General features: G+C 34.6%; 1 protein-coding gene across 1 annotated transcript; it reads left to right on the forward strand.

Moving 5' to 3' along the window:
* LOC311170616 (transmembrane protease serine 11D-like) lies at positions 1-24,988 on the forward strand (the record flags this gene model as incomplete). Its single annotated transcript, XM_084233000.1, has 10 exons — positions 1-86; positions 1,654-1,775; positions 3,586-3,704; positions 8,005-8,072; positions 14,148-14,305; positions 16,117-16,155; positions 19,146-19,323; positions 20,839-21,102; positions 22,900-23,038; positions 24,827-24,988. 10 exons carry the CDS (start codon positions 1-3, stop codon positions 24,986-24,988), a joined length of 1,335 nt encoding a protein of 444 aa, XP_084089126.1.
* Between the last annotated feature and the right edge of the window lie 417 nt (positions 24,989-25,405).

A 25,405-nucleotide genomic window follows, 5' to 3' on the forward strand; every position in this document is an offset into this window, starting at 1 on the left:
ATGAATAAACAAGCTCAAAAAGACAGCAAAGGCCAAAGGGCCAATTTTCTCCCACTCAAAAATCACCACAGCAGAGTTTCCCAAAGGTCAGACTCAACCATGTCAGTGAAAGTCAGTTATGTCTGGCATAGCAAAACGAACAAGAGGAATGTAGAAAGAAGACATCATAAAGTTAACTAAATTATTCATCTTGTTATTATTCTGAGATCATGTCTGCCAACTTTTATGTATTTAAATACTCTTTTATTAAATGATGTTTGAGCATTTTTTAAAATGTGCTTATATAACAAAATTGAAAGTTGGCAGGTCTGTGTGTATCTCCAATAATCTGAAATGTTACTGGTCCACAGAATACAACCTGTAGGCAGTCCACTAAAAATACTGAGAGGTGCCCTTTATAGGTCTATTGAGTTGGTAGAGCCCAAACACAACCAGGCAACCCTTCTGTGAAGTCTATTTGTCATGAAATCACTGACCCTCAAAGCATTCCCTTCACACTTACAGTGAAATGTTAGCAAAACAAACAGGAAAAATGAAAGTTAAATTGTATTTTGGCTTCATGTAGCTGCTTTCTGTTCTGTTAAGGCTTTTAAATCCAAAATATACCTAGGAGTTAACATGCAACAAGTATTTATAAATATTTATGAACCATCTGTATATGCCATTCATCTTACAAAGTGTCAGAAACATAAGTATCCATATCATCCTCACTTTCAACACCTAAGACTATCATCATTAATCTCCAAAACAGCCTTGTGAGACAAATATGATGCTTTCTGTAAATGAAGTCAGAAAAATTACACCCTGATCTCCAAGCAAGCCAAGAACAGAACAGCAATTTACATTAAACTCTTCTGGCTACATCCCCAGTTTTAGTGTGTATGTGTGGGGCATGAGTGCGTGTGCATGTGTGTGTGTGTGTGTGTGTGCACACGCGCGCATCAGTGAAGGCAATACTACCTGGTCTAGACATCTAATACCAGACACTGTGTTGGTACAAATCTATTGGCTTACACTGCAGTTGACAAATTAGTGAGGGGAGAAGAAATGATAAATCACACAAATTCTCTGCTGGTGGTACAATTCTGTTTCATTTCAGATGTTTGTTACTCTCCTGGATCTCAGTTCTCAGCCGCTAGACAAATCCCCAAATTTAATGACAGGACAAAATTATATCAAAGAGTATTCTTATTCTCTCTCCCCCTACTTCTTTACCTACTTTCACCCTTCTCCCTACCCAAAATGATCTCTTTTCAGTACATTCCAGGGGATGTAAGGGAGCATCCAACAGTAATGTCCGATGTAGGTCTTGGGAAAATTTGTAATAAAGCCAACAAAAATTAGTTGCTATTCTTGCCACTTCACCAATTAGCAGCAGGGAAAACAATTGCAAGCCATAGGTCATGTTTTCTTATTTTTCTATCAAATTACCTAAATGTCAGTGTTTGTGTGCTGAAAAAAAAATCTGAAGGAAATCCACTATGGAGAATGTTGATTAGCTGTGATTCACTTCAAATCTATATTGTCAAGAAAAAATCCTATAAAGAGTCATGTCCAAGCTAAGAGAGTTAGGAAAGCAGATGATAACAAGCACTGAGATGATGCCTTATTTTAGTGAAATGAGTGACCTTTGTTCTTTCCTCTTGTTCTAAGGCCAGCCCGGGTGCCCTCGACCTCAAGATTCCTGAATCCATATTTAGTGTGTTTCATTGTTGTTGCTGTGGTGGTGGTCCTGGCAGTGACTGTGGCTCTGCTTATCTACTTTTTAGCTTTTGGTGAGTGCCAGGAAATTAGCAGTACCACCTTTTAGACTAAAAGTTTGACACTTGTTTACTTCCACTTTTATTTCTTAATATAACATGATTTCATAATTTACTTATATTTCCTTAAATACATACCTATGTTTTCCCTCAACTAGTATTTTTACATTTCAGTTTTGATGCTTTTAAGTATATTAATCAGTATTGGCCAGACAAAAACTATTCTAGTCAAAAAAAATTCTTGATACTGTCTCATGCTAGAATTCGCCCATTTTGTTTTTTTATTAATAACGATTTTCTTCTTGAAAATAATCTGATAAAACTGCAAATAAGAAATATTCCAAAGATCCTTAAGTTTCAACACCAAAGAGTTTGAACGTACTTATATTTTTAATTCATGATCTGTCCCGTGAAAAGTCTTATGAAAAACATTATGAAATAGATGAATTTACAAGTAGAAAGGTTAAAAGCTAACACTAAATAGGATTTTATTATTTTATTTTTTATCTTACTTGCTTTAACTTTTTGCTATATCACACAAAAGTAGGAAACAAACAAGAATCAAGAAATATTAAGGATACATATACCTTGAACATTCATAAACAACTTTCCTTAATATCTCAGTGAATATTCTTTCAGATGCTTCAATTTAAAAAAAAAAGTCAAATTTCAGTAGATAATGTGTTATGATCTGCCTTCACTTAAACTATCAGTTTATTTTTCTTTCAACTATAATTCTTTTAAACTGTGTGTGTGGAAATAGAATAAGAATTTATTGTATGTAAAAGGGAAAAAACACAACTATACAAAAATTGAATAACTCCCTATGATGCAAAAAATACCAAAATTAGAAAATCTAGTTACTAGGAATAATTTTTCAATCAAATTATAAAGCTGGGGCTAAATTTTCTTTTTGACTACATTTGGCTATCAAATCACCTAGAACCAACTATGTCTAAAGATGTATTACAGAGAGGAAAAAGAAACATCAAGTTTCAGAGTATTGAATTTTCACTCTTAATGACACTATTGTCACACTTAAACACAAAGGGAGGGGCCTAAGTAATTCTTCCTCAAACTGTATCCCACCATCCTGTGACTCGAGGAAGACTTGTACTCCACTACACAAGCTACATAACCCTCACCCTGACATGGAACTTCTGCCCTGGTTGAGGTATTTTTCCTGCAGTAGTTATGGGAGCAGGGATTTTCCCTGAGACAGATTCTATCAGGGTATGTTCATGCTCATAACACTTCTAAATGTATACAGATGTGTTTTAGAGATTTTTTTTTTCCCTTTACATAGCTGAATATGTCCTCTGGAACACCCTTTCTGATGGAAATAATTCAAATTAGCTATTTTGTCAGAAGACTTGTTTTATAACTTAGATCAAAAAGACTAATGACAAATTATTACTTTATAAAGAATACTATTTTAAATAACTTTTAAAGTATTCAGAAAGATAAAATTTTCCAATTTGTTGTTAGAAATTGGAGCAAAAGGGTATTACACTAAATGAAATTAGTCAGATGGAAAAAGACAAATACCATATAATTTCACTTTTTGTGGAATATAAACTAAATGAATAACAAAAACCCTTAAATGCAGAGAGTAGATTTTCATACATCTTTAACAGTACCAGCTCTCCAGTCTTTTTAAAAACTGAAAGGATAAGATAATTACATTTATATTAACATTGGTGTTTTATTTCCTTTAAGGGAAGATATTTAAATTATGTACTATAGTTCCATAATCCTGAGTAAACTAAAGTTGTTTAGTCTTTTAGTAATGTGAGGCTGATTATGCCTTTTCTTTGTTTTATAGATCAAAAATCTTACTTTTACCATGGCAGTGTTCAAATCCTAAATGTTAAATACAGTGATCAGTTAAATTCACCAGCTACACAGGAATACAAGGCTTTGAGTGGGAGAATTGAATCTATGGTGAGTTAATAATTTTTTCCTCTTTATTTCATCATAAAATGAATATAATAAACCATTTTTTTAATTGCTAGGTTATCTGCATATTCTCCTCCCTTTAATAGTAAAAATGTGTTTCTTTTGCTTTTTTCCTAGTTAATGTGCTAGTATACTTGTTCTAATTCACATTTACTTAAGTCATGAGGGAAAAGTGTTAGAAGGGTTGATAAACACTATTTTACATTACTACTTCTAAAACTGGAATTCCACTGTTCCTACAAGTTGAACTTTTACTACTACTATAACTACTACTACCGTTGTCTTTTTAAATCATTTTCATTTTGCCTCCTTTTCTTTATCCAACCAACACATAGGACACTGGTGTTGAAGATGTGCATGTCAATAATAGGACAGTTTGAGAAACACCACACTGAGGTTCAATGACAGAGAGAAAATAAGTAAAGCAAGTTTAGACTTTCACTTGAAGATCCACAACCTGCCTGATAGGAAACCTCATAGGTTGCCTTATGTGTGGAACTGACAACTTAGTGTCATAATCTATGAAGTTTTTCCAATGAAACACTTTATGCATTTGGACCACAAAATTGTGTGGGAAATTTCTGACCACATAAAAGGTATTTAGTAAAAAAGGTATTTAAATTTAAACTTATAACTTGGAGTCATTTTATCAAAAAGTTTTTCAAAACATGAATTCTAGCTAGTCATATTGTTAAAATGAAAATATTATTAAAATAGAATATCTTAATTTTGTTCAGTAACAACATTTTTAATTTCTCATTTTGTGACTTTTTATAATGTACATTGTTGGTATTACAGTTTTACTGTAAGTATATAACTTACAAACCTACATGTTTTAAGTACTGATAAGCAAAATGCAATTACCCATCAAATACATAGGCAAAATATTTGATGATCATATTAATAGATCATATTGCCACATATTTTATCCTTTCCTTGAAAAGTGAACTTTCCAGGTTTTTTATTGTATTATTTTTATTGAGACAACATTATTTTACACCGTATATGATTTAGGAGTATAGGTTCACACTTTCAGATGTATGTTACCACACCATGCACACCACCAAAGCATCTACAATCTGCCACCAGTCTATTGAGCAGATAAGAAAGTTGTAATTGAGGGTGACAGAAATCACAAAACAACATTACTCCTACCTTTCAACTGATGAATAATATGAACAAAACTATACTTATTAAGAAGGTACTAAAACTAAGAATGTAATTTATCTGACACATTCACCAGCAATAAGATCTTTTCCCTCTAGAAATTAAAAATATGTGATGATTCTAGACACCCTATATGTAATGCTTTACCCTGTATATGACTTGTTCTACTAACAGATTTAATGTTCATTTTATTACACTTTATCTAAATAAACAACTTCATTTCTCACTTTAATTCTTATCAATTATGAGTATTACTGAAATATGAGGACTCTAGAATACAAAGATATTATTGTCATCCTCAATCAGGAGAAAAAAATATAAAATAATTATCTTCTATCATTGTTTATGTTCATTTGATGTATGTCATATATTAAGAGAATCAGTATTACAAGTTATAAAATCAAAAGAGTAAACTCATTCAACCTTTGAATACAGTTATAATTTCTCCAATTAACCCTCTTTAGTTTTGTTGAGTGGTTTAGAACACTATATAAGGTCCAGATCTACAGCTTCATACCTCTTCAAATGCATATGCGACACCACACACCACCAAAGGTCTAGTTACCATCCACCACCACCCAAATGACTCTCTCTAACCACTGCAATCATCCCCATCCCCATATCTCCCTCTGGTAACTATTATCAAAATTTAAGGTTTTTGTTTCTTTATCCTTCAGATATGGAAACTATATATTTGTCTTTCTTTGGCATATTTCTCAGTGTAATCCTATTAAATAACTGTTGTCCAAAAGCCTTTAAAAAGTGTTGGTAATAATATGGAAGAAAGAGCTCCTTTTACACTCTTGGTGGGAGTGTAAACTGTTGTGACCAAAATGGAAAAAAGTATGGAAATACTCAAAAAATTGAAAATATGTGCTCTAGCAATTCCACTTCCAAGCATTGATCTAAGGAATATTAAAATACTATTTGAAAAGATATGTGCACCCCTATATTCACTGCAGCACTATTCCCAACAGTCAAGTTATGAAAAGTGAACATCAACAGATGAAGATGATATGTATAAATATGTGTGTGTATATATATATTTGATTTAATGTGTAGCTGTGTAGTGTATATACACACAAAGATTTTGCCATTCATGACAACATGGATAGGCTTGGAACATAGAACTAATTTTGAAGGTAGTGAAAAGACCAAAAGGTTGAATGTAAAGCTCACCAAAAACAGATGCTTAGTCTCTGTGAGTTGTAATAGTCAAATGTGCACATATTCTTTATATTCTTTAAACACATTTATGACTGTTTTTTCCTTTTATGATGGAGAAACTGAGAAGAAAGTTTACAAGGTTAGCTTCTCCCAACAAATTAACTTATCTGTATTCTCCACCTGGTCCTCTCTCCACTATCCCATTGGTATCTTTAAGCATCTGCTCATTGATTCTTCCACCTTGCATTTGATAAATTCTAATGAAGGAGTAAAGAATAAATTCACTACCTGTAACATTGAATTTTATCCATACAGTTCTTCTTTTGTACTTACATGTAGATGTCAACCACTTAGTGAAATTACTTTCTATATGTTGTATATTATCCTAATCCTCACTAAACTGACCCAATGTTTTCCATATAATAGAAATGTAATAATTACTGTGGATCTTTTAAAAATTAAGTAAGTAGATCTTTAACACTTTGGTTTTCTATCCTATGCCAATATAATGCCAAATCACAAATTAAAATACCATTATAAAGAACATTATCCAAGGGCTCCCCTGGTGGTGCGGCGGTTGAACACTGGGCTGCAAGGCTGCCCGCAGCCTCTGCAGCGCCGGTTCGTTCCCAGGCAGCTGGTGAGGGTCCCACAAAAAAAAAAAAAAAACAAAAAAAAACACCATTATCCAAATTTCAGCAAATCCTGAAACTTTAGATCAATTTCTTTTACTTTCATAAGAGTGAAAAAAAATTAAAGTGCTTTACTAAAACACCTCCTATACCATACTATATTATACCCATTCATCTACATAGTTAACTGGAGTACAATTCACCAAATGACAATGAAATATAATTCTAGATCATATAATTTTGGCTATTTGCTTTCCTCTAAATGCTTACTAGTATTACTTGATTTTTTTTAAAAAAGGAATATGAATTATTTTGATGAAATCAATCATTTCATTAGGCTTGAAAATGTTCAAGTCTTCTCTAGAAAGAAAGAAAATCACTTTGTCAAACAATCTTTTTAAATATTTATTTTCAGTCATTAGGATACTTATATTTTAATATTTTTTAAATTAGTCAAACAATAATTTAATCTGATATCAGCTACAAGAAAAGCATATTGAGGTATAATTGTATAAACTTTAAGTCTCAAGAAGAATCAGTTTCAAATTCTGACTTTCTTTAATAATCAACATGTTACTTAATTTTCATTATCACCATTCCAAGTCTACTGCCATCTTGTTGTAACCCCACAGTACAAGTAAATAAAATCCACTCTCCTTTCTGAGACCTCACTACATCTGACCCTGCATCTTGGTATAATTGTTCTTTCCACAGAACCACTCCTAGTACTTCACTGTGAATGACCTTTGCACTTCAAGAGGATCATTGTTCTTGGGCTGAGCTATGATTTTGGGAGATAGCTAAGGTTAGGTCAGGTAATTACCAACTGGTGCTAAAAATTACCTCGGACACTTAAGCAGTCATCAAAAATAAGGAAGTGACTGCCTATGGCTTCTTTCCTCTTTTAACCATTTAAATATGTTTTTTTTTACCCATTGAAAAGTTGTTGAGGGATCACACAATGAGGCTATACTGGTGACTCCCCTAGTGTTGACTTGGGGAGTATAGTTCACCAAATGAACTTGCCCCCATATTGCCCCCATCTCCTTAGGAATAGTCACAAAATCATATAACATAAACTCTAATTGAGTAAAACATCAGATGTGTTTAGAATGACTAGTGAAGACATATCCTATCCATTACTGTCTTTGTGAAGGTTGCATAACTTGCCTAATTTGATCCCATGTATTGAGATGGAACTGAATTAACTAACAACTCATCTCTTTTCCTCATAACATAAGAGCTGTGTTGCAAGGTTGGGAGGAAGGAGGAAGAGTAGGAAGAACTATAATTACAGAGAGTTGTTTTTCTTTTTACAGCTTAGTAAAACATTCAAAGAATCAAATTTAAGCAATCAGTTCGTCAGAGCTCATGTGGTCAAATTCAGGTGAGTAGAACTATACCAAAAAGAATCTATATATAAGAATAGATTCACTTTGACCCATTTGACTTGTGTTCACAGAATGGATAATGAATGAGAAGTTTACCCAGGTTGTGGGAATATTATGAAAATCGTATCATGGCTAGCTTACAAAAATGATGCCAAAAAGAACCAAAACTAAGACAAACCATATGTCATATCTATTTACCTACTGCTGTAAATAACCATATTACTTCCATTATGATGGAAGGAGAAAGAAAGGATACAGAGAGTTGGGTTGAAGGTACAATAACAAGGCTATCCTATTGCACAAACAGGGTGGATATCATTCACAATGAAGGCTATGTAAACAGGGGTCCTGGAGTTGTTCCATACTATAGTCCTGGGCAGTATCCTTCCAAGATCAGAACTTTCTACCCAACATCAAAAATTACTTTTTGGTTTTTGTCTGCCTGGGATACTACAATGTAAAAAAAAAAAAAATCTATGATTAAATCCAAATATGTCAGTCATTAATTGAAGGGGTCGTACTGTGTTGCTAGTTGTACTTGACATTCCTGCCTTATAATGAGACACACGATCTCTCCCAATTAAAATAGTCACCCTTCTGATTCTACCACAAAGCCTTCAAATGTCCATTGCTCAATGCACCAAATATGCAAAAGTTCATTTGAAAAGAGAAGATTTATACTAATTCTTTCTCAAATTTTAATACCACAAGAAAAATTTTCTTATTCTCGGTATAATCACCTAGTACGTACCAGTTGCATGGCTCTGTGGTCAGATGTGTTTTGCTGAAGAGTTAGAGAAGTAGGAAGAATCCATGGGAAGAATATTTCCCAATATTTATTTCAGTCAGTTCAAAAGTACATTTGCATTAACACTTTCTTTTGAAAGTGTGCTAGTCACTACCCCAAAAACTTGTAGGACTGATTCAATCTCCTTACTTTTTCTTTTTTTGTTCACTTTTCCACTTATTGCTTAATCTACTGCATGGCTTCTAACCCCACCACAAAATGCTAATTGTACTTTGTAACTTCAGCAATGATATCCAAATCACTAACTCCAAACAAATCATATCGGTCTGCCTCTTGCACTTCTCAACAATATTTGGCAATATTAGATTTTCATTCCTCCTTGAAATAGTACCATTCCATGGTTTCTGTTACCCTATACACTCCTGATTTTCCTCGTCACTTACTCAATTTTTCTTTCCTAGCTCTATTCCCTCTCTGTACATTCTTCAAATGTCTTTGAATGTCCGACTATGCTCAGTTCTCATTCTCTCCTTCAGTGGTTGCATTGTCACTATTTGCTGATTATTCCCAAAGTTGTTTCTCTGAGCCAGTCCTTTCATCTCTAGCTATACACAGCCATCTACTTGATATTTAACAGATGGCTATCTTGCAAAGAATTCAACTAGAATACACCCAGACTAGAATATACTTTCCTTCACCAAATGTTACTCTTCTAGAGCTGCGTAACATTGGCATCACCAACCTATTTTCCCAATAAAGAAATAAGACTCTTGAGCCCACACGTCTAATCATCTCATCCTCACCACTATATTTCCTAGATCTCTCTCAAATCACTGCTCTCAGCCGTCTCTCCTATATAATAAACAGACCTCCTTGTGAGTCTCCTTTTCTCCATTCTTGTTCCACTCCAGATTCCTTATATCAGCAAGAAAGATCTTTTTGAAACAAAAATCTAAACATAGTATTCTCTTTTGTCTAAACCCTTCTAATGGCTCTCATCACCCTTATGACATGTCAGTGGCATAAGTATATAGTGTATGTGTATGTATATATATATAGAGAGAGATAGGTATCAAGGATGTATATATATATAAATTATTTTAAAGATTTATTTATTTATTTATGCAATCACCGGGTACAGTCAGAAGCGTGGGAGGGTGAGAGAATTCACCAGAGTCAGAGCAGGGAGCAGAACAGGCAGAAGGACCAAAGTACACTGCTGAGGGGAGCAGCGGGCGGCAGGAGAGGTCTGCGCACCATGTGGGACCCTCCTCCAGTGGCCGGGGAGCAGCTGGGGATCGAACCAGGGCTGCAGAGGCCGTGGGCAGCTTCACAACCCAGCGCTCAACCGCTGTGCCACCAGGGAGGCCCGGATGCATATATTCTTGATATCTAGTATACATTATATATCAAGGAAATTATGTGTTTATATATGTATATTTGTATACATTTATTAAACCTTTATCTGACTCCTATATCCACCACTGTGATTATCTTTTACTACAGTCCACCTTGTTCTTTACTTATCAGTCCCACCAGATATCTTTGATCTTTACTCTCCCTCTGCCTGAAATGCATGCAAACACACCCCTTTTCTGCCTTTCTCTTCTATTTGATAACATAGAAATAGAAAATTTGAGGTACAGTAAGGCCAAGAAATCCAAAGATGAATACCATTGAAAAGATATGTTCTTTACAAGAGGAGGGGGCATATTTCTGATAGTGTTATTATGAAGATCAAATAAATCACTAGGAGTAAAACAACAAGTGCTGTCTGAGCTCCTGCCCTTGTATGTTCATCATCAAATAAGGATTCCTTTTCCATGAATCACATATTCCTATTTTTCCTAATTTTTCTATTGTCCATCTTTTTCAAATTGATTTGCATGAGTTCTGTATTTATAGTAGGTACCAAACACTCTTCACTTTGAGTTGCAAATATAGTCTCCCTGTCTGTAGAATATCTTTACACTTCATTTATGACATCTTTTGCTGTAGAAAATTAGGCACAATACCTCTCAGTTTATAAATTCTTTCTTTTTTTTTTAATAATTTTTTTTTAAAGATTTATTTATTTATTTATTTATACAAGCACTGGGTACAGTCAGAAGCACAGGAGGGTGAGAGAATTCACCAGAGCCAGAGCGGGGAGCAGAGCAGGCAGAAGGACGGAAGCACACTGCTGAGGGGAGCAGCGGGTGGCAGGAGAGGTCTGCGCACCATGTGGGACCCTCCTCCGGCGGCCGGGGAACAGCCGGGGATCGAACCGGCGCCGCAGAGGCTGCGTGCAGCTTCGCAACCCAGCGCTCAACCGCTGCGCCACCAGGGAGGCCCTATAAATTCTTTCTTAGGGAAGATATTTCCCCCATGGCAAAAAAACTAGAACTTGTTTAACCAGGCAGAAAACATTTCATTTAAAGATAAAGATCATTGCAGAACTCCAGCATTATTAGCAAGGGATTCATGTGAAGAAATACCCCATCTCTGCGGGACCATCTTTTAATCCCTTTTACAAATTAATCTCTAGTAGTTCAACAAATAAAAGGGTCTTGGGAAGTGGGACTCGTTGACTTGCCTACATCAGTCTCATTGGGAACACTTGTTAAATTTTCAGGTTCTGGATTCTACCCTGACCCCGTGCATCAGATTTGCTGGGGCCTCGGGAATCTGCAAACTCCTGGCTGGTTATAATTCAAAGTTAGGTGTGCTAGGGCATCATAATTCGCAACATTGGGAAGTTGTGAATTCATGATTTAATTTTTTGCTTAAATATTTTTAATGGAAAAAAAAGCAAAATTATTTTAAATCTGAGAAGATTAAGGCCTACAGTCTTATCAGTCCAAACAGAATGTGTTTACATTTTGGCTCATCAGTAACCTGCTTTAATTATCCCTACTGTGGATTTTCTTTTTGAATTAAATTTATATGGTGGGGCATCCCTGGTGGTGCAGGCGGTTGAGCTCAGCGCTGTGAAGCTGTCCACAGCCTCTACAGTGCCAATTCTATCCCGGCCAGCTTCCGAGCAGCCCACATGGCAAGCAGACCTCTCCTGTCTCATCAGCTGCTCCCTTCAGCAGTGTATTTCAGTTAGTCTGCCTGTTCTGTTCCCCGCTCTGTCTCTTGTGAATCCTCTCACCCCCAGCACATCTGGCCTGTACTCTGGCTCTTGTGCAAGTAAAAAATAAATCTTTAAAAAATAAAAAATAAAAATAAATAAATTTATATGGTGTCTCCAATAAAGGAATTTTATTCACAAAGAGCTCTCTTCTCCCCATATGTAAAAAGACATTCTTCCACAAATTTAATTTTTTCTATATATCATTTTCCTTCAGATTTGTGATACCAATTCTGTGATACGCTGCTTACATGTCTTTGAGTCAGTGTATAAATAATCATTCTGTTTCTTCCTATTAAGCTTAGTCATTCAAGATCTGTTCTCATGGATTTGCTTCTCCTTGTTCAATATATTTTGAGAACAAATTATCAAATGCCTGTGTGTTTAGAATTGTTATTTCTTCCTTATTTTTTATAAAGGCATTAATCCTCTTTATCCCTACTTAATGCTTTTTAATTTAAAGTGTATGTCTATACCAATATGATTATATTGACTTACTTGTAGTTACTACTCTTTAAATTTATCTTTATCTCCCCTTTAACTGTCAACATTTATATATCTTTACAGGTTAGAAATTTCTCCATAAAATAAAATAGGTAGATTATCTTTATGTATTCTGACCATCTTCACCTGTGATTAGCAAATTTAGTCAATTTACACTTATGAAATACCTGCTACATTTAGATTAATTCTTTCCATATTATTTTGTCTCTTTTTCCAGCTCTTTACTATGCTTTTTCCTACTGTCCTGCCTTCTTTTTGTATGATTGAGTTTTCTTAAACTAGTGAAAGAAAACAAATTCAAAAGTTATACCTCCTATTTGTTTTTTTAATGATTTTTCTTATAATTTTAACAGGCAGAGTTGGTTTAATCTACTGACCTTCAAGTATTACAGAGAACTTGGAACACTTACTAATATTAATTATTTTTGAGTTTGAACTTATTTTTAATGCCCCCAAATTAGTTATTATAATTAGATTGTCATATTTTTTTAGACTGCCAGTTAGTTTTCTTTGTTTCCTATTTCTTTTTGTACCTCACATATTTTCTGGATTCTGTTTCTTTCTTACTGAAGTACTTCCTTTTACTTTTTTTTATAAGGTACACAAGTAATTAACTTTTTTTTTATTTTTGCTTTTATCTGAAAATTGCATTGAGATCTGGAATGGATATTATGGCATAACTGGTAATTGATATTAGAGGAGGCCTAGAGTGATATGAGAACATTAAAATCAAATTTGCCTAATGTATATTTTTATGGCAGCCAATGTTAGGTGGAGGGTGTGATTTACATGGAAGGAAATGGAAAATATCTAGATTTTAGATAATTATAGCCTTTAGTCAAATTATCTAGGGTCATTATAAATAATATCTCTGGTTAATTGCATAAGAGATAAAATCTTACAACAATAAAAGTTAAAATTTACCTTTAGGGCAAGATAAATGGGCATACGTGCCAGAAAATTAACTTGAACCTCTCACTCATTTAATTTTGGAACACCATCTACAAGTTTATTTAATGAGATGAAAATTTTAAAAAATGTGCAGTTTATAAGGGTCAAATAAACACAGGCTTAAAAATTAACCCTTGAAAATTGACTATAGAACTGAAGCATCCAGAGGGGTAAAGGGATAGGTAAGAGGTAAGAACAATGAGGCAAGGAAGAACAATGAGTGTGGTAGTGAGTATGGGTGATTTGGTAGTAGGTGTGCTACAATGACAATACCTAATGGGGAGATCCTAATCTTACTCAATTTAAAAAAAATTTTAACTGTAAGGTTGAATATAACCAATACTTACAGTGTATTTACTATATGCTATGTATTTTTCCCCAAAATTTTTAAATAGATTAATTCATATAATCTTCATAATATCCCATTATGCTTGTGAAGATATTTAGATACATAACGATTTTAAATTTTTTTAGATACAGAGATTGTAAGAAACTTAAGTATCTTACCCAAAGTCAGAAAGTTCATTAACTGATATTCAAACTGGTATTCTGACCCCAAAGCCAGCTGTATTCACTCTAAGTACAATGAATTCAAATTTGAGGGATGTATTGTGATATCATTACTTATGCAAACTTAGCAATCTTTATAAAGTTAAATTCCTCAAGTACTTTTTTAGAATATTTAATCAAGAATTGGAACAGCAAAAAATTCTCTTAATTATAAATACCTTAAAATATCTTTATGCTTTTCAGGCAAGGTGATAATGGTGTGATAGCAGATATTGTCATGAAATTTAAATTCAGTAGAAATAACAATGGTGCATCAATGAAAAGCAGAATTGAATCTGTTTTACACCAATTACTGAGTAACTCTGGAAACTTGGAAATAGATCCTTCAACTGAGTTAACACGCAAGTACCATTTTTTATATCATTTTATTTCAATATAGCCTGTCAACCAGTTCTAACTCACATTTTAATTTAATGAGAAAGTGACTTCTTTCTCCTTGGAATTAAACTTTATGAAAAAACTGTTAAAAGCTTGATTTCAAAATAGCCTAATACAAACCAACCTAAAATTTCAAAAATCATTTAGCAACATTCCTTATGAGAGATGTTGTTGTCAGATGTCCAATTTGTTAAGTATGCTATGGGAATGGTTAAGCAGATGTTCAAGATCAGAGAACAATTTAATGATCCACCTCACCCAGAATAGAACCCAGCACATTATTGGAAGGTGTCTGCTAAATATTTGTAGAATATTAGAATGAGATTTAGCAGTATCTTTATCTCTCTTATGACAATCCACTTACACAGCACATGAAATATCCAATCCCCATGAAACTTTTGTAGGAAAATTCACCTAAATTGATTATAGAGAGCATGAAAATCTGTCTAAGAAGTTTGGATTTATCTTTTAGGAAATAGGAAGCATATTTCTCATTAAAAGATTTCAAGCAGGGAAGTATATGATCTGACATACATTTTTAGAAAAAATCATTCTGATAGAGATGAATGAGAAGTACAAAAATGGAGGCAGGTAACAGAGTCGGATATTTAATAGCATAGGTGTCAAATAATGAAAGCCTAATCTAAAGTAGTAGCCAAAAGAATGGGGTGGATAGGGTTAATGCAAATGAAAGAGACTAAAATTTACAAAAATCGGTAGGCTGATAAGGTACTGAAATGACAATAAAAGACAAGCTAGAGACCACTTAGGAGTTTTAGTTACTGGTAGAAGTAGTGTCATTAGGGAGTAAAAATATGTAGCAAATTTTGGATAAAATATGGTCATAATGAGTTTGAGACAGTTGTAGGACATGCAGATAAAACTATCCTGTAATCAGACTTCAAAATGGAATAGACTATCTGACCCCAACATTTTTCCCTGTCCATGCTCTACCACTATCTTCCCTCATGCAACTATTGTACTAGCTCTCAGGACACCACAAGCATCTTACACTGCCATGTATCTGTGCCCACTATTCCTTCCACCTTAAATGACTTTTCACCTGTTGTCTGCCTGAAAAATTCCTTTTGGGTCTTCAAAATACAGTTCAAGATACAGTGTTTAATTTTTAACACCAGCAAAAACTGACCAGGATATAAATATTTTCTTTCAAAATACTGTTCAAATGTTAATTCTCACCAAAAATTCTGAGGCTCTTTCAGAATAACTCTCCTCTCCACTCTGCACTTAAATTTATTCGAATGATTCTTTGACTAATTTCTATATGTAAATTATGTGAGGGCAAACTTCCTATATTTGTTCAGTTATATTTACAGCATTAATAACACCAGTAGAGTAATACAAATATACCTACTATACATGTCTGAATAATGAAAAATTAACTTCTCATAGCATTTATCTTATCCACCTCTCAGTGATTAGTTTGTGTGTCTGTTTCCCCAACTAAACAGTATCTTGAGAGCAGGAGTATCTTTTAAGTATATATTAGGAATTTTTTAAGTTGAAGTTCAAATTTTCATGTTTGTAATAAATTGAGGAAAGATTTGTGAGGCTATGACTAAGAGACTCATGGCATTTCTGGGATGGATTCTAGAAATCTATCTTAGCAGCCTTCTAAGTGATTCTGGTTATGTTTGTCTGAATACTACACTTCAAGAAATTAAGGTGAAATAATATACAGTCCTAAAAAAAAACCTATACAGTCTTTACTGTATTGAACTTATTTTCACTTTTCTTTTTTTTTTAATACCAGCATTAACTGACCAGGATACAGCAAATATTTTCTCTGAAAGTAAGTTTTCAAATTATATATACATATTGTTTACCAAAATTTAAAGAGTAAATGTTCAAGTTATTTGTGTTCTTTGTCAAGGTGGTGTTTATTAATTTAGTGTCCTTATTCTTGGTTCATTCATATGGATTTCTGAGTTAAGACAATGCTGATCCTATTGACCCATGGAATACTGTTTAGGATTCCCTTTCCTTTTAGAAGGAAGAAGTAGCAGTGGCATTCCATCTACTCTGTATCTATCCAACTGACCTCATGAATTTTTCTTGCAGTTATGGAAAGTTTTTCATGCCCTTTTTCTGTGGTGGCATTTCTATACACTTTCAAATATATGTGTTCACATCATTCTTACAGGTTCTCAAAGCCATTTTTTATTTATGTTAAGCATAAGGTACAGTAAAAAATTATAAAAGTCTTGTGGTTTTAGGTCTACAACCTAAAGTAAGAGTCATTATTTTCCAATGTTATTCTACATGCTCTCAGACTGAGGCAGCAGAAATAAAGACCAAAGTTTACTTTGACTAATAGATAGCAAACAGAAATTAGTTCAGTGTACCTGAATAATTGGCCTGTCTCAGATACTTAAAGTCCTATCTTACAAGGTGATGCTTAATCTGAATATTTTTTAACTTCATTATATATTTAATTCATGCTTCTTTTTAATGAAAATATGCTTTAGTAATTTATTAGAGAATTTGTTTGGAGAATGCAGCAAAGGAACCCGTATGTTCCATTTGTGTTTTTAATGGAAGTCTGGTCCTCTATCTGGAATACATGTTTGAAAAATGCTTTTGTATGGTTGTTCTATTGAAGAAGTCAGGGTCACTAGTATAATGGAGTCAGTCCAACAGCAGAATTTGGTGATTTGCCTCCAATTTCTTAATTATAGACTAAATAAGGAGAACTAAATCATGGGAAAGTGGGTTGAGGACCCCGTCTCAGTGAATTTCAGTTTAAATACTTAAAATACTCCTGAGCTCAAGACATTTAAACAAATCTCATCTAGATAATTAGAAACCTCTCAGGCATCCTCAAGAATATTTTTGTGGACCTAAATTAACTCCTTTGCAAGGGCCCACATGGCAATAGTCATTTATGGAGGTGGACTTGAACCATGATGAACTGTAGTACCATTAAAGAGCCTTCTCTTTTTTTTTTTAAAGATTGATTTATTTATGCATACAAGAGCTAGGGTACAGGCCAGAGATGAGGGGGGGTGAGAGGATTCACCAGAAACAGAGTGGGGAACAGAACAGGCAGATTGACCGAAGCACACTGCTGAGGGGAGCAGTGGGCGAGACAGGAGAGGTCTTCGATGCTATGTGGGTTTCTCCCTGGCAGGCCAGGGATTGAACTCGTGCTGCAGAGGCTGTGGATTGCTTCATAGTGCAGTACTTAACCCCTTGTGCCACCAGGGGTTCTTGATGACAGCAATTTCCTCTAACTTCAGTGTGCACATGAATCACTCATTAAAGTGCAGCTTCTATTAAGTGAGGATCTAGGGCCCATAAGGTGACTCTACTTGATAATCTGTATACTTGAAGGTTGCTGAGAGTAGACCTTCAACATTCTTATGACATATACACACACAGAGTTAAAACTATGTAAGGTGATGGATATTTTTAATTACCCTGATCTCAGTAACCATTTCACATGTATATGTATCAAATTACCTCATCATATACTTATAATATGTACAATTTTATTTGTTTTGCCTCAGTAAAACCGGGGCTAAAATGCAGCTTCTGGTTCATTATCTGGTATAGACTTAAGAGTATTTTTTTTTCAGTTTTACTAAAGTATAATTGGCAAATAAAATTGTAAGATTTTTAAAATGTACAATGTCACAGTATGTTATATGTGTATATTGTGAAAAAATTCCTGTCGAATTAATTAACACATCTATCACCTCACCTAATAACCCCCCCACTCTTTTTTTTTGAGAGAACATTTAAGTTCTACTCTCCTAGCAAATACCAGTTTGTGATAACAACACAGTGTTATCAATCATAGTCACCATGCATTACATTAGATCCTAAGATCTTATTCATTGTATAGCTGAAAGTTTTTGCCACAAGCACTTTCAACACTATTTGTCTGTTGACTTTTTCTTTTACATTTCATTTATAAATAATGCATGCACATGCAGTGTTGGTTTTTTTTTGTTGTTGTTGTTGTTGTTTTTGGTCTGGCTCATTTTACCTAACACAGTACCTTCTATGTTCATTCCTGTTGTTGCAAATGGCAAGATTTGCTTTTTATAAGAATGAATATATATGTACTTTTTTCTTGAGCCACTCATCCACTGATGGACACTTAGGTTGTTTCCAGGGTAAAAATATGTCAAATAAGTTCCCAGGTGATGCCTATATTGTAATTCCACAGGTAAGTTATAAAGATAGACATTTCCCAGTGAACCTGTGTCCTGAGCTGGTACATCCAACACTAATGTATCATAATCCCCACTCTTACGGAATTCCAGAGAACTTTCAAATTGCTCTAGGGGCCTCCCCTGGTGGCGCAGGCGGTTGAGTGCAGCACTGTGAAGCTGTCCACAGCCTCTGCAGCGCCAGTTCGATCCCGGCTGGCTGGGGAGGGTCCCACATGGTGCAGCAGACCTCTCCTGTCTCGCCCGCGGCTCCCCCCAGCAGTGTATTTCATCAGTCTCCCTGTTCTGTTCCCTGCTGTGTCTCTGGTGAATCCTCTCACCCTCCTGAGCATCTGGCCTGTACCCCGGTTCTTGTATAAATAAATAAATAAATCTTAAAAAAAATTACTCTAGAATTTGAAGCAGACTTGCCAACTAAGTTCAGAAATGTCTGCAAAGTGTAGTCAGTAGGCAACCGTAGTCACATACGTACTCTAAAAATGTAACATATTGATCATTATTTTGAATAGACTAGCATGTCCTGGAGGAGAATACATACAAGACATAAATGACAAATGTAAATGAATCATCATCTTTCCATCAAGTAATCCCCTCTTTTCTTTAGCATGTGGGGCACGTTCGGACCTAATAACATTGTCTGAGGAGAGAATCATAGGAGGCACAAAGGCTGAGGAAGGAGACTGGCCCTGGCAAGTCAGTCTACACCTGAGAAATACTCACCATTGTGGAGGCACCCTGATCAGTCACACGTGGATCCTGACAGCAGCTCACTGCTTTAGAAGGTGAGGTCACAGCTTATTTACCTATCTGGGGATAACCAAGAAAGACATATACACAAGGATTCCATTCATGCTATCAGGGCTGAACATGACTGAGCTGAGTCAGAAATAATACAATGCAAAAAGAGTCTTTCTTCCTACGAGAGCAAAAATATGTTTTCTCATTCAACTTGCTAATGTACTCCTATTTTCTGGCTCAGATAATAATATATTATAGCAAAGAACAAAGATTTATATGTCAGTGTTTAATTTAAATGCTGGTCATGAAAGCTTAGGATAAATACTGAACCTCAATAAGTGTAACTTTTTTCAATTAGGGACTTTGTTATTTATGCCTTAATGTTACTGACAGGATTATATACACCAATGTAAACATGTGTTAAATGCTAAGATGAATTGTGAGAGATTCCCATTGTATTATGCCACCCTGCAGATACACATGCACGAAATAATAATTATAATGTATAGCATAAATAAAATGAATTTAAATAACATATCCAAAATTTTTCACACATATGCCTAAAACTTATTGCTAACAGCGATAAACGGTCAGAAGAGGATATAATGATTGAACTTACCTATTGGTATTTAAAAAAAAAAAAAAAGGTCCTACTATTCATAGTAGGACTTTAGCCTTCCATGTGACTACAACCTGCTAGGTTCAGACCCATCTTTTCAATGGTGCATCCTTGACCACTAAAGTTGTTGGGGAAAGTCCAAAATTTAACTCAGAAAAGTGATGATTATCTGAACACATATGTGTCTGGTCATATCTTCTCAAACTCTTTCAATACCCACATCAAAAAGCTGTTCTCTACCAAATACCCAAAGAAGCACTCCAATCAAATCAATCACTCTTGTTTCTCAAAGCACAAACCTTGAACTCCAGATGGACAAGATTAAGAGCACTTGCCCAATCTACTTCTCCCTGAGATGTTAAAATCCCTCCAACTTTCCATTTCTTCCTATGAAAATTCTGTAAAATCTTCAGTTTCTAAAAATCCCTTTACAGATTTCAGAATACTAACTGATAATACATATCAGTTACAAACTGAAGAGGGAATGAAGTTTAACAAGACTAGTGCATAATTTCCAAACAAAAATGTCAGGAAAACCCAATTCTGAAATTTTTATGATATTTTATAGCTCAATATTTTTTATACAGTGAATAAATTTGAAACTTATTCTGAAATACAGACCCAGATTAATTAAATTTCTTTAGACTGACATTTATTGGGATGGGTGGTTAATACAAGAAACAAGATATAATTCACAAAAATATTAATCTCCTTTGCCTCCTAAAAGGCCAAAGAACCCAAATGACAGTAACTGATATTAATCATCCTAGAAATACAAATACCTGGTCTTAGCAGGCACTTAATATAGTAAAGAGATGGTTGGTCAAATAATTTCTAGATGGTGAAGGGGAATGGCAAACACAAAATCTAAATATTTGAAATACAAATTCCCTATTCAAGTATCATTGTGGTGTTTTGTTTGTTTTTTTTTTTTTTTTAGCATCTCTGATCCTCGTCAATGGACAGTCATCTTTGGAATTTCCACAACATTTCCTAAACAGAGAATGAAAGTAAAGACTATTATAGTTCATAATAATTATAAATCTGCAACTCATGAAAATGATATTGCAGCTGTGCAACTTGAAAGAAGTGTCACCTTCACCAAAAATATCCATACGGTGTGTCTCCCAATGGCTACCCAGAATATTATACCTGGTTCTACTGCTTATGTAACAGGATGGGGATCTAAAAAATATAGTGGTGAGTATCTCAGAAAAAAAAGACAAAAGTACTTGTGATTATATAGGACTTGTGATTATATAATTATTTAAATTAGAAAATAACTGAAGAGCAGGTTTATGGATGGAACCATCCTATATTCTGTTCAGTCTCTTATTGCTGAGTTCCCTCAACAAAGCAAGATAATGTTCATAGAAACTATGGGGAATTTGCAAATGCCATAATAAGGAAATACAAAAGAAAGCAATGACACATGAATTCTTCAATAAGTAGGATTCAATAGGACTCAAATGACTCCCTTATAAAAAATATTCTTTAAAAAATAATTGAAATATGTATTCTCTAAGTGCTTTAATACTCTAGGTTAGCAACAACTTTTTAAGGTATTCTGGGATGAAGTAAATTCTGCCTCTAGAGGAAGAAATTCTCTGAATATGTAAGCATTAGCTCACGCTTGTTTTTTGATGAACAAAATGGAAATGAAGGCAATGTGAAAGTGCACATAGGGCCAGTGAAAATTAGAGTATGGTCATGAAGTAGCAGGATAGCACTAACAATTTCCACATAGTGTAGATTGTCTCTTGAGGAGTAATATGAAGGTTTGATTGTCCTAGAAAACATTTCATTCTGTTCTCATGACCCAGAGTAATGTGGTGCAACAGTTAAATTTACGTCAATAAAAAAAACAGTACTATTATAAGGTGACTTCAGTATACAATAAATTAGTCCTTTAGTCATAAAAAGACTGATTTCTCTTTTATCACTAAAGTTATTCAACATGTAATTTTCTTTTTTTTAATAATAAATTTTATTTTTATATTCCCCTTACAATTGCAACCCCCTTATTTTGACCCCAATCCCTCCCTCCCCTCCCACCCCCTAACCCCCATAGAGTGTCTCTGGTTCATAGTTTTTGTTGATTTTGATTTTCACTTTCTTATAGTTATTCATTTTCCTGGTCCCTTATTTAAGTTTTCTAGATTCCTGCTATGAGTGAGACCATCCAGTATTTTTCTTTATCTTTCTGGCTTATTTCGCTGAGCATGATCCCTTCCAGCGCCATCCATGTTGCTTCAAATTGCATGTGTTTATCTTTTTTGAATGCTGAGTAATATTCCATGGTATATATGTACCACTTCCTCTTGATCCAGTCATCTATTTTTGGGCATTTGGGTTGTTTCCAAAGCTTAGCTATTGTAAACAGTGCTGCTATAAACATAGGGGTGCAGGTGCTCTTTAGAATTGATGTTTCTTTGTCCTTTGGGTAAATACCTAGGAGTGGAATTGCTGGATCATATGGAAGCTCTATGTTTAGTAGGTCCAGAAATCTCCCCACAGCTCTCCATAGTGGTTGGACCACTTTGCACTCCCACCAACAATGCAGAAGAGTTCCTTTTTCTCCACACCCTCACCAACATTTGTTGTTGCTAGTTTTTTTAATTGTGCCATTCTCACTGGTGTAAGATGGTATCTCATCAACATGTAATTTTCAATTGAAAGTCTATAGGTAATTTAAATGCTACTCACCAATTTTAAGATAGAGGTTTTTTTGTTTTCTTTAAAGGTCTAAGGGATGTTACAAAGCTGAAGAAGAGGGGAAGGGACAGAGAACTGATCTGAATAAGGGGATTATCTGCTATCCTGCTTTACTGTACTGTGGGAATCTTCTGAAAAGAAACTCAAAGTACATCTTCAATAGTTCCATTTGCTGAATAAGAATTAATGTTTGGAGTGCATTTATTCCTTCCCGTATTCACCACAGAGTCATTAATTTATACATCTTGAAGTTCATTTTCTTTCTACTTTTATACTTAACAGGCAGCACAGTTACAGAGCTAGAGCAAGCACAAGTCAACATTATAAGTAATGATGCATGTAATGCACCAACTAGTTACCATGGAGCCATCTTGCCTGGAATGCTTTGTGCTGGAGTACCTGAAGGTGGAGTAGATGCATGCCGGGTAAGTTTAAGACAATGTTATCTTTGTCATCATCCAAATTTACTAGCACTTACTACCATGTGGTATAGTGAAAGACAAAGAGGTGCCATAACTATAACACATAGCTTTGCTACTTTAAAAATTGATGATCTAGATTTTCATATAAAATTCCTTTATGAAGTTGATCGATAATGAAAACAATTTTGACAAGCCAAATTACAGAGCAGTTAGCCATTCAAGCTCAAGAACTAGACAGACTTGGGTTTGAATTTCTTAACATGTTTTATCCATAAAATGGGGAGGTAATCATAGTATCTAAGACAGAAATTTGTGCATAAACTTAGTTACTTGAGTCACAAAAGCTACCTCAATTATACAACACAAATGGGGGTATGAATTTTCAACAAACTATAACAAAAGTAAACAATAAATGTAAAATTCCTACCCACTCTGACTAAGATATGCAGAGAAATTTCTTATGGGAAAAAATAGCAGCAAAAACATTAAAAAATCTCTAGCATAAAGAGGTAGGTGTATGTTGAAGAGCCTAAAGACCACCAAAGAAACGGTCAGAAATAATGAACAAATTCGGTGAAACTGAAGGATATAAAATTCATATAAAAAATCTTCTGTATCTCTGTACACTAATAACTATGAGAAAAAGAAAGTTAAAAGCAGCTCATTTGTAATTGCATCAAAAAGAATACCTAGGAATGAATTTAGCCTGGGAGGTATAAGACCTTTACTGAAAGCAATGAGATATTAATGAAAGAAATTGAAGACATGAATGGAAATTTATTCTATGTTCCTGGACTTAAAAGAGTTAATACTGTTAAAATGTCCATACAACCCAAAGGAATCTGTATATTTAATACAATCTTTAACAAAATTCCAATGGTGTTTAACACAGAAATAGAACAAACAATTCTAAAATGTTTATGGAATCATAAAAGATCCCCATAACAAAAGTAATATAGAGTAAGAACAAAGCTAAATACATCTCATTCCCTGATTTCAAACCATACTATATTAAACAAACAGTACTGTATTGGCATAAAAACAGACACAGCGATCAATGGCACACAACAGAGGGCTTAGAAAAGTACCTATGCTTATATAGTCAATTAATTACAACATAGGAGCCAAGAATATACAATGGATAGGGGCAGTCTCTTTGATAATGTTGTCATGAAAACCATACAGAAACTCACTGATTCAACAAATATTTCACAATACTGCCTTTGGGCTAAAAACGTAGACTGCAGAGGAATCTGGAATAGATATTCCCCTTCCCTCATGGACATTACAGTATTAGCCAGAGAAACTGACACTGAACAAGCATCATAAATGCAATGAGTACTTAGGAAAATTGTAGCTGTTTCAACAAGGGGAGCTGCTTAGTGGAAGTTCAAACAGGCACATAAACGTGCTTATATAAAATAATGAAGAAGCTGTGAAAGAGATACACACAAGATGTGACACACAGGCAGTAAAAACTAACCTAACCAAAAAAATGGAAGGGGCGACAATGGGAGGAAAAGATTAGGTCAGAGAAGACTTGCTGATGAAGGCAAAAACTGGGATGCACAGTAGCTCTCAAGTCTGGGAAATGTGCTCACACCAAAGGAGTGAGATGTGTACTTAGAGGATTTTGGTAATTTTTGCATGACTGGGTATGTATTTCAATAGGAAATGCCAGAATGACTTTATTTGCCTAGTGGATGTGACATCTGCTGCCATAGAAATAAACTACTTAATTGTTTGGGGTTGTCTTCACACTTAAGTAATCAATCATTCTCTTTCCCTCAGGGTGACTCTGGTGGCCCACTAGTACAAGAAGATTCGCGACGACTTTGGTTCCTTGTGGGGATAGTAAGCTGGGGGTATCAGTGTGGTCTTCCAGATAATCCAGGAGTATATACTCGAGTGACATCTTACCGAGATTGGATAACCCAACAAACTGGAATCTAGTGCAATAATTACAGTTCTGTTGCTAAGTCTGTATGCAAGTGTGCCTTTATAAAATCCCAAAGATTTTTATTCATCCACAAAAGAAACTGAAAGTGTTCCATTTTAAAATCCTGATACATATATATGGATTCATAAACATATTTAATCTATGTTACTGCAGATGTTATGTTTTCTTAAGAAAACTATATGCATGTTGCATAGTACCATGGAGTGTGTCAGGGGAAACATAGCCAAGTAGTTAGAGATAATTTTACTGTTGTGATAGGTGCTAGTGTAGAGAAAAACAGCTATCCTGAGATTGGGTACTAGAGGAATCTGGACAGGTCTGCTGGGTCAGGTGAGTCTTCTCTCTTGAAATTGGTAAGTGAGAAAAGTGTAGAAATTTGCAGGAGAAGTAGTGGATAACATTCAAAACAG

This window comes from Talpa europaea (genome assembly GCF_964194135.1).
Source record: "Talpa europaea genome assembly, chromosome: 5".
NCBI classification, from domain to species: Eukaryota; Metazoa; Chordata; class Mammalia; order Eulipotyphla; family Talpidae; genus Talpa; species Talpa europaea.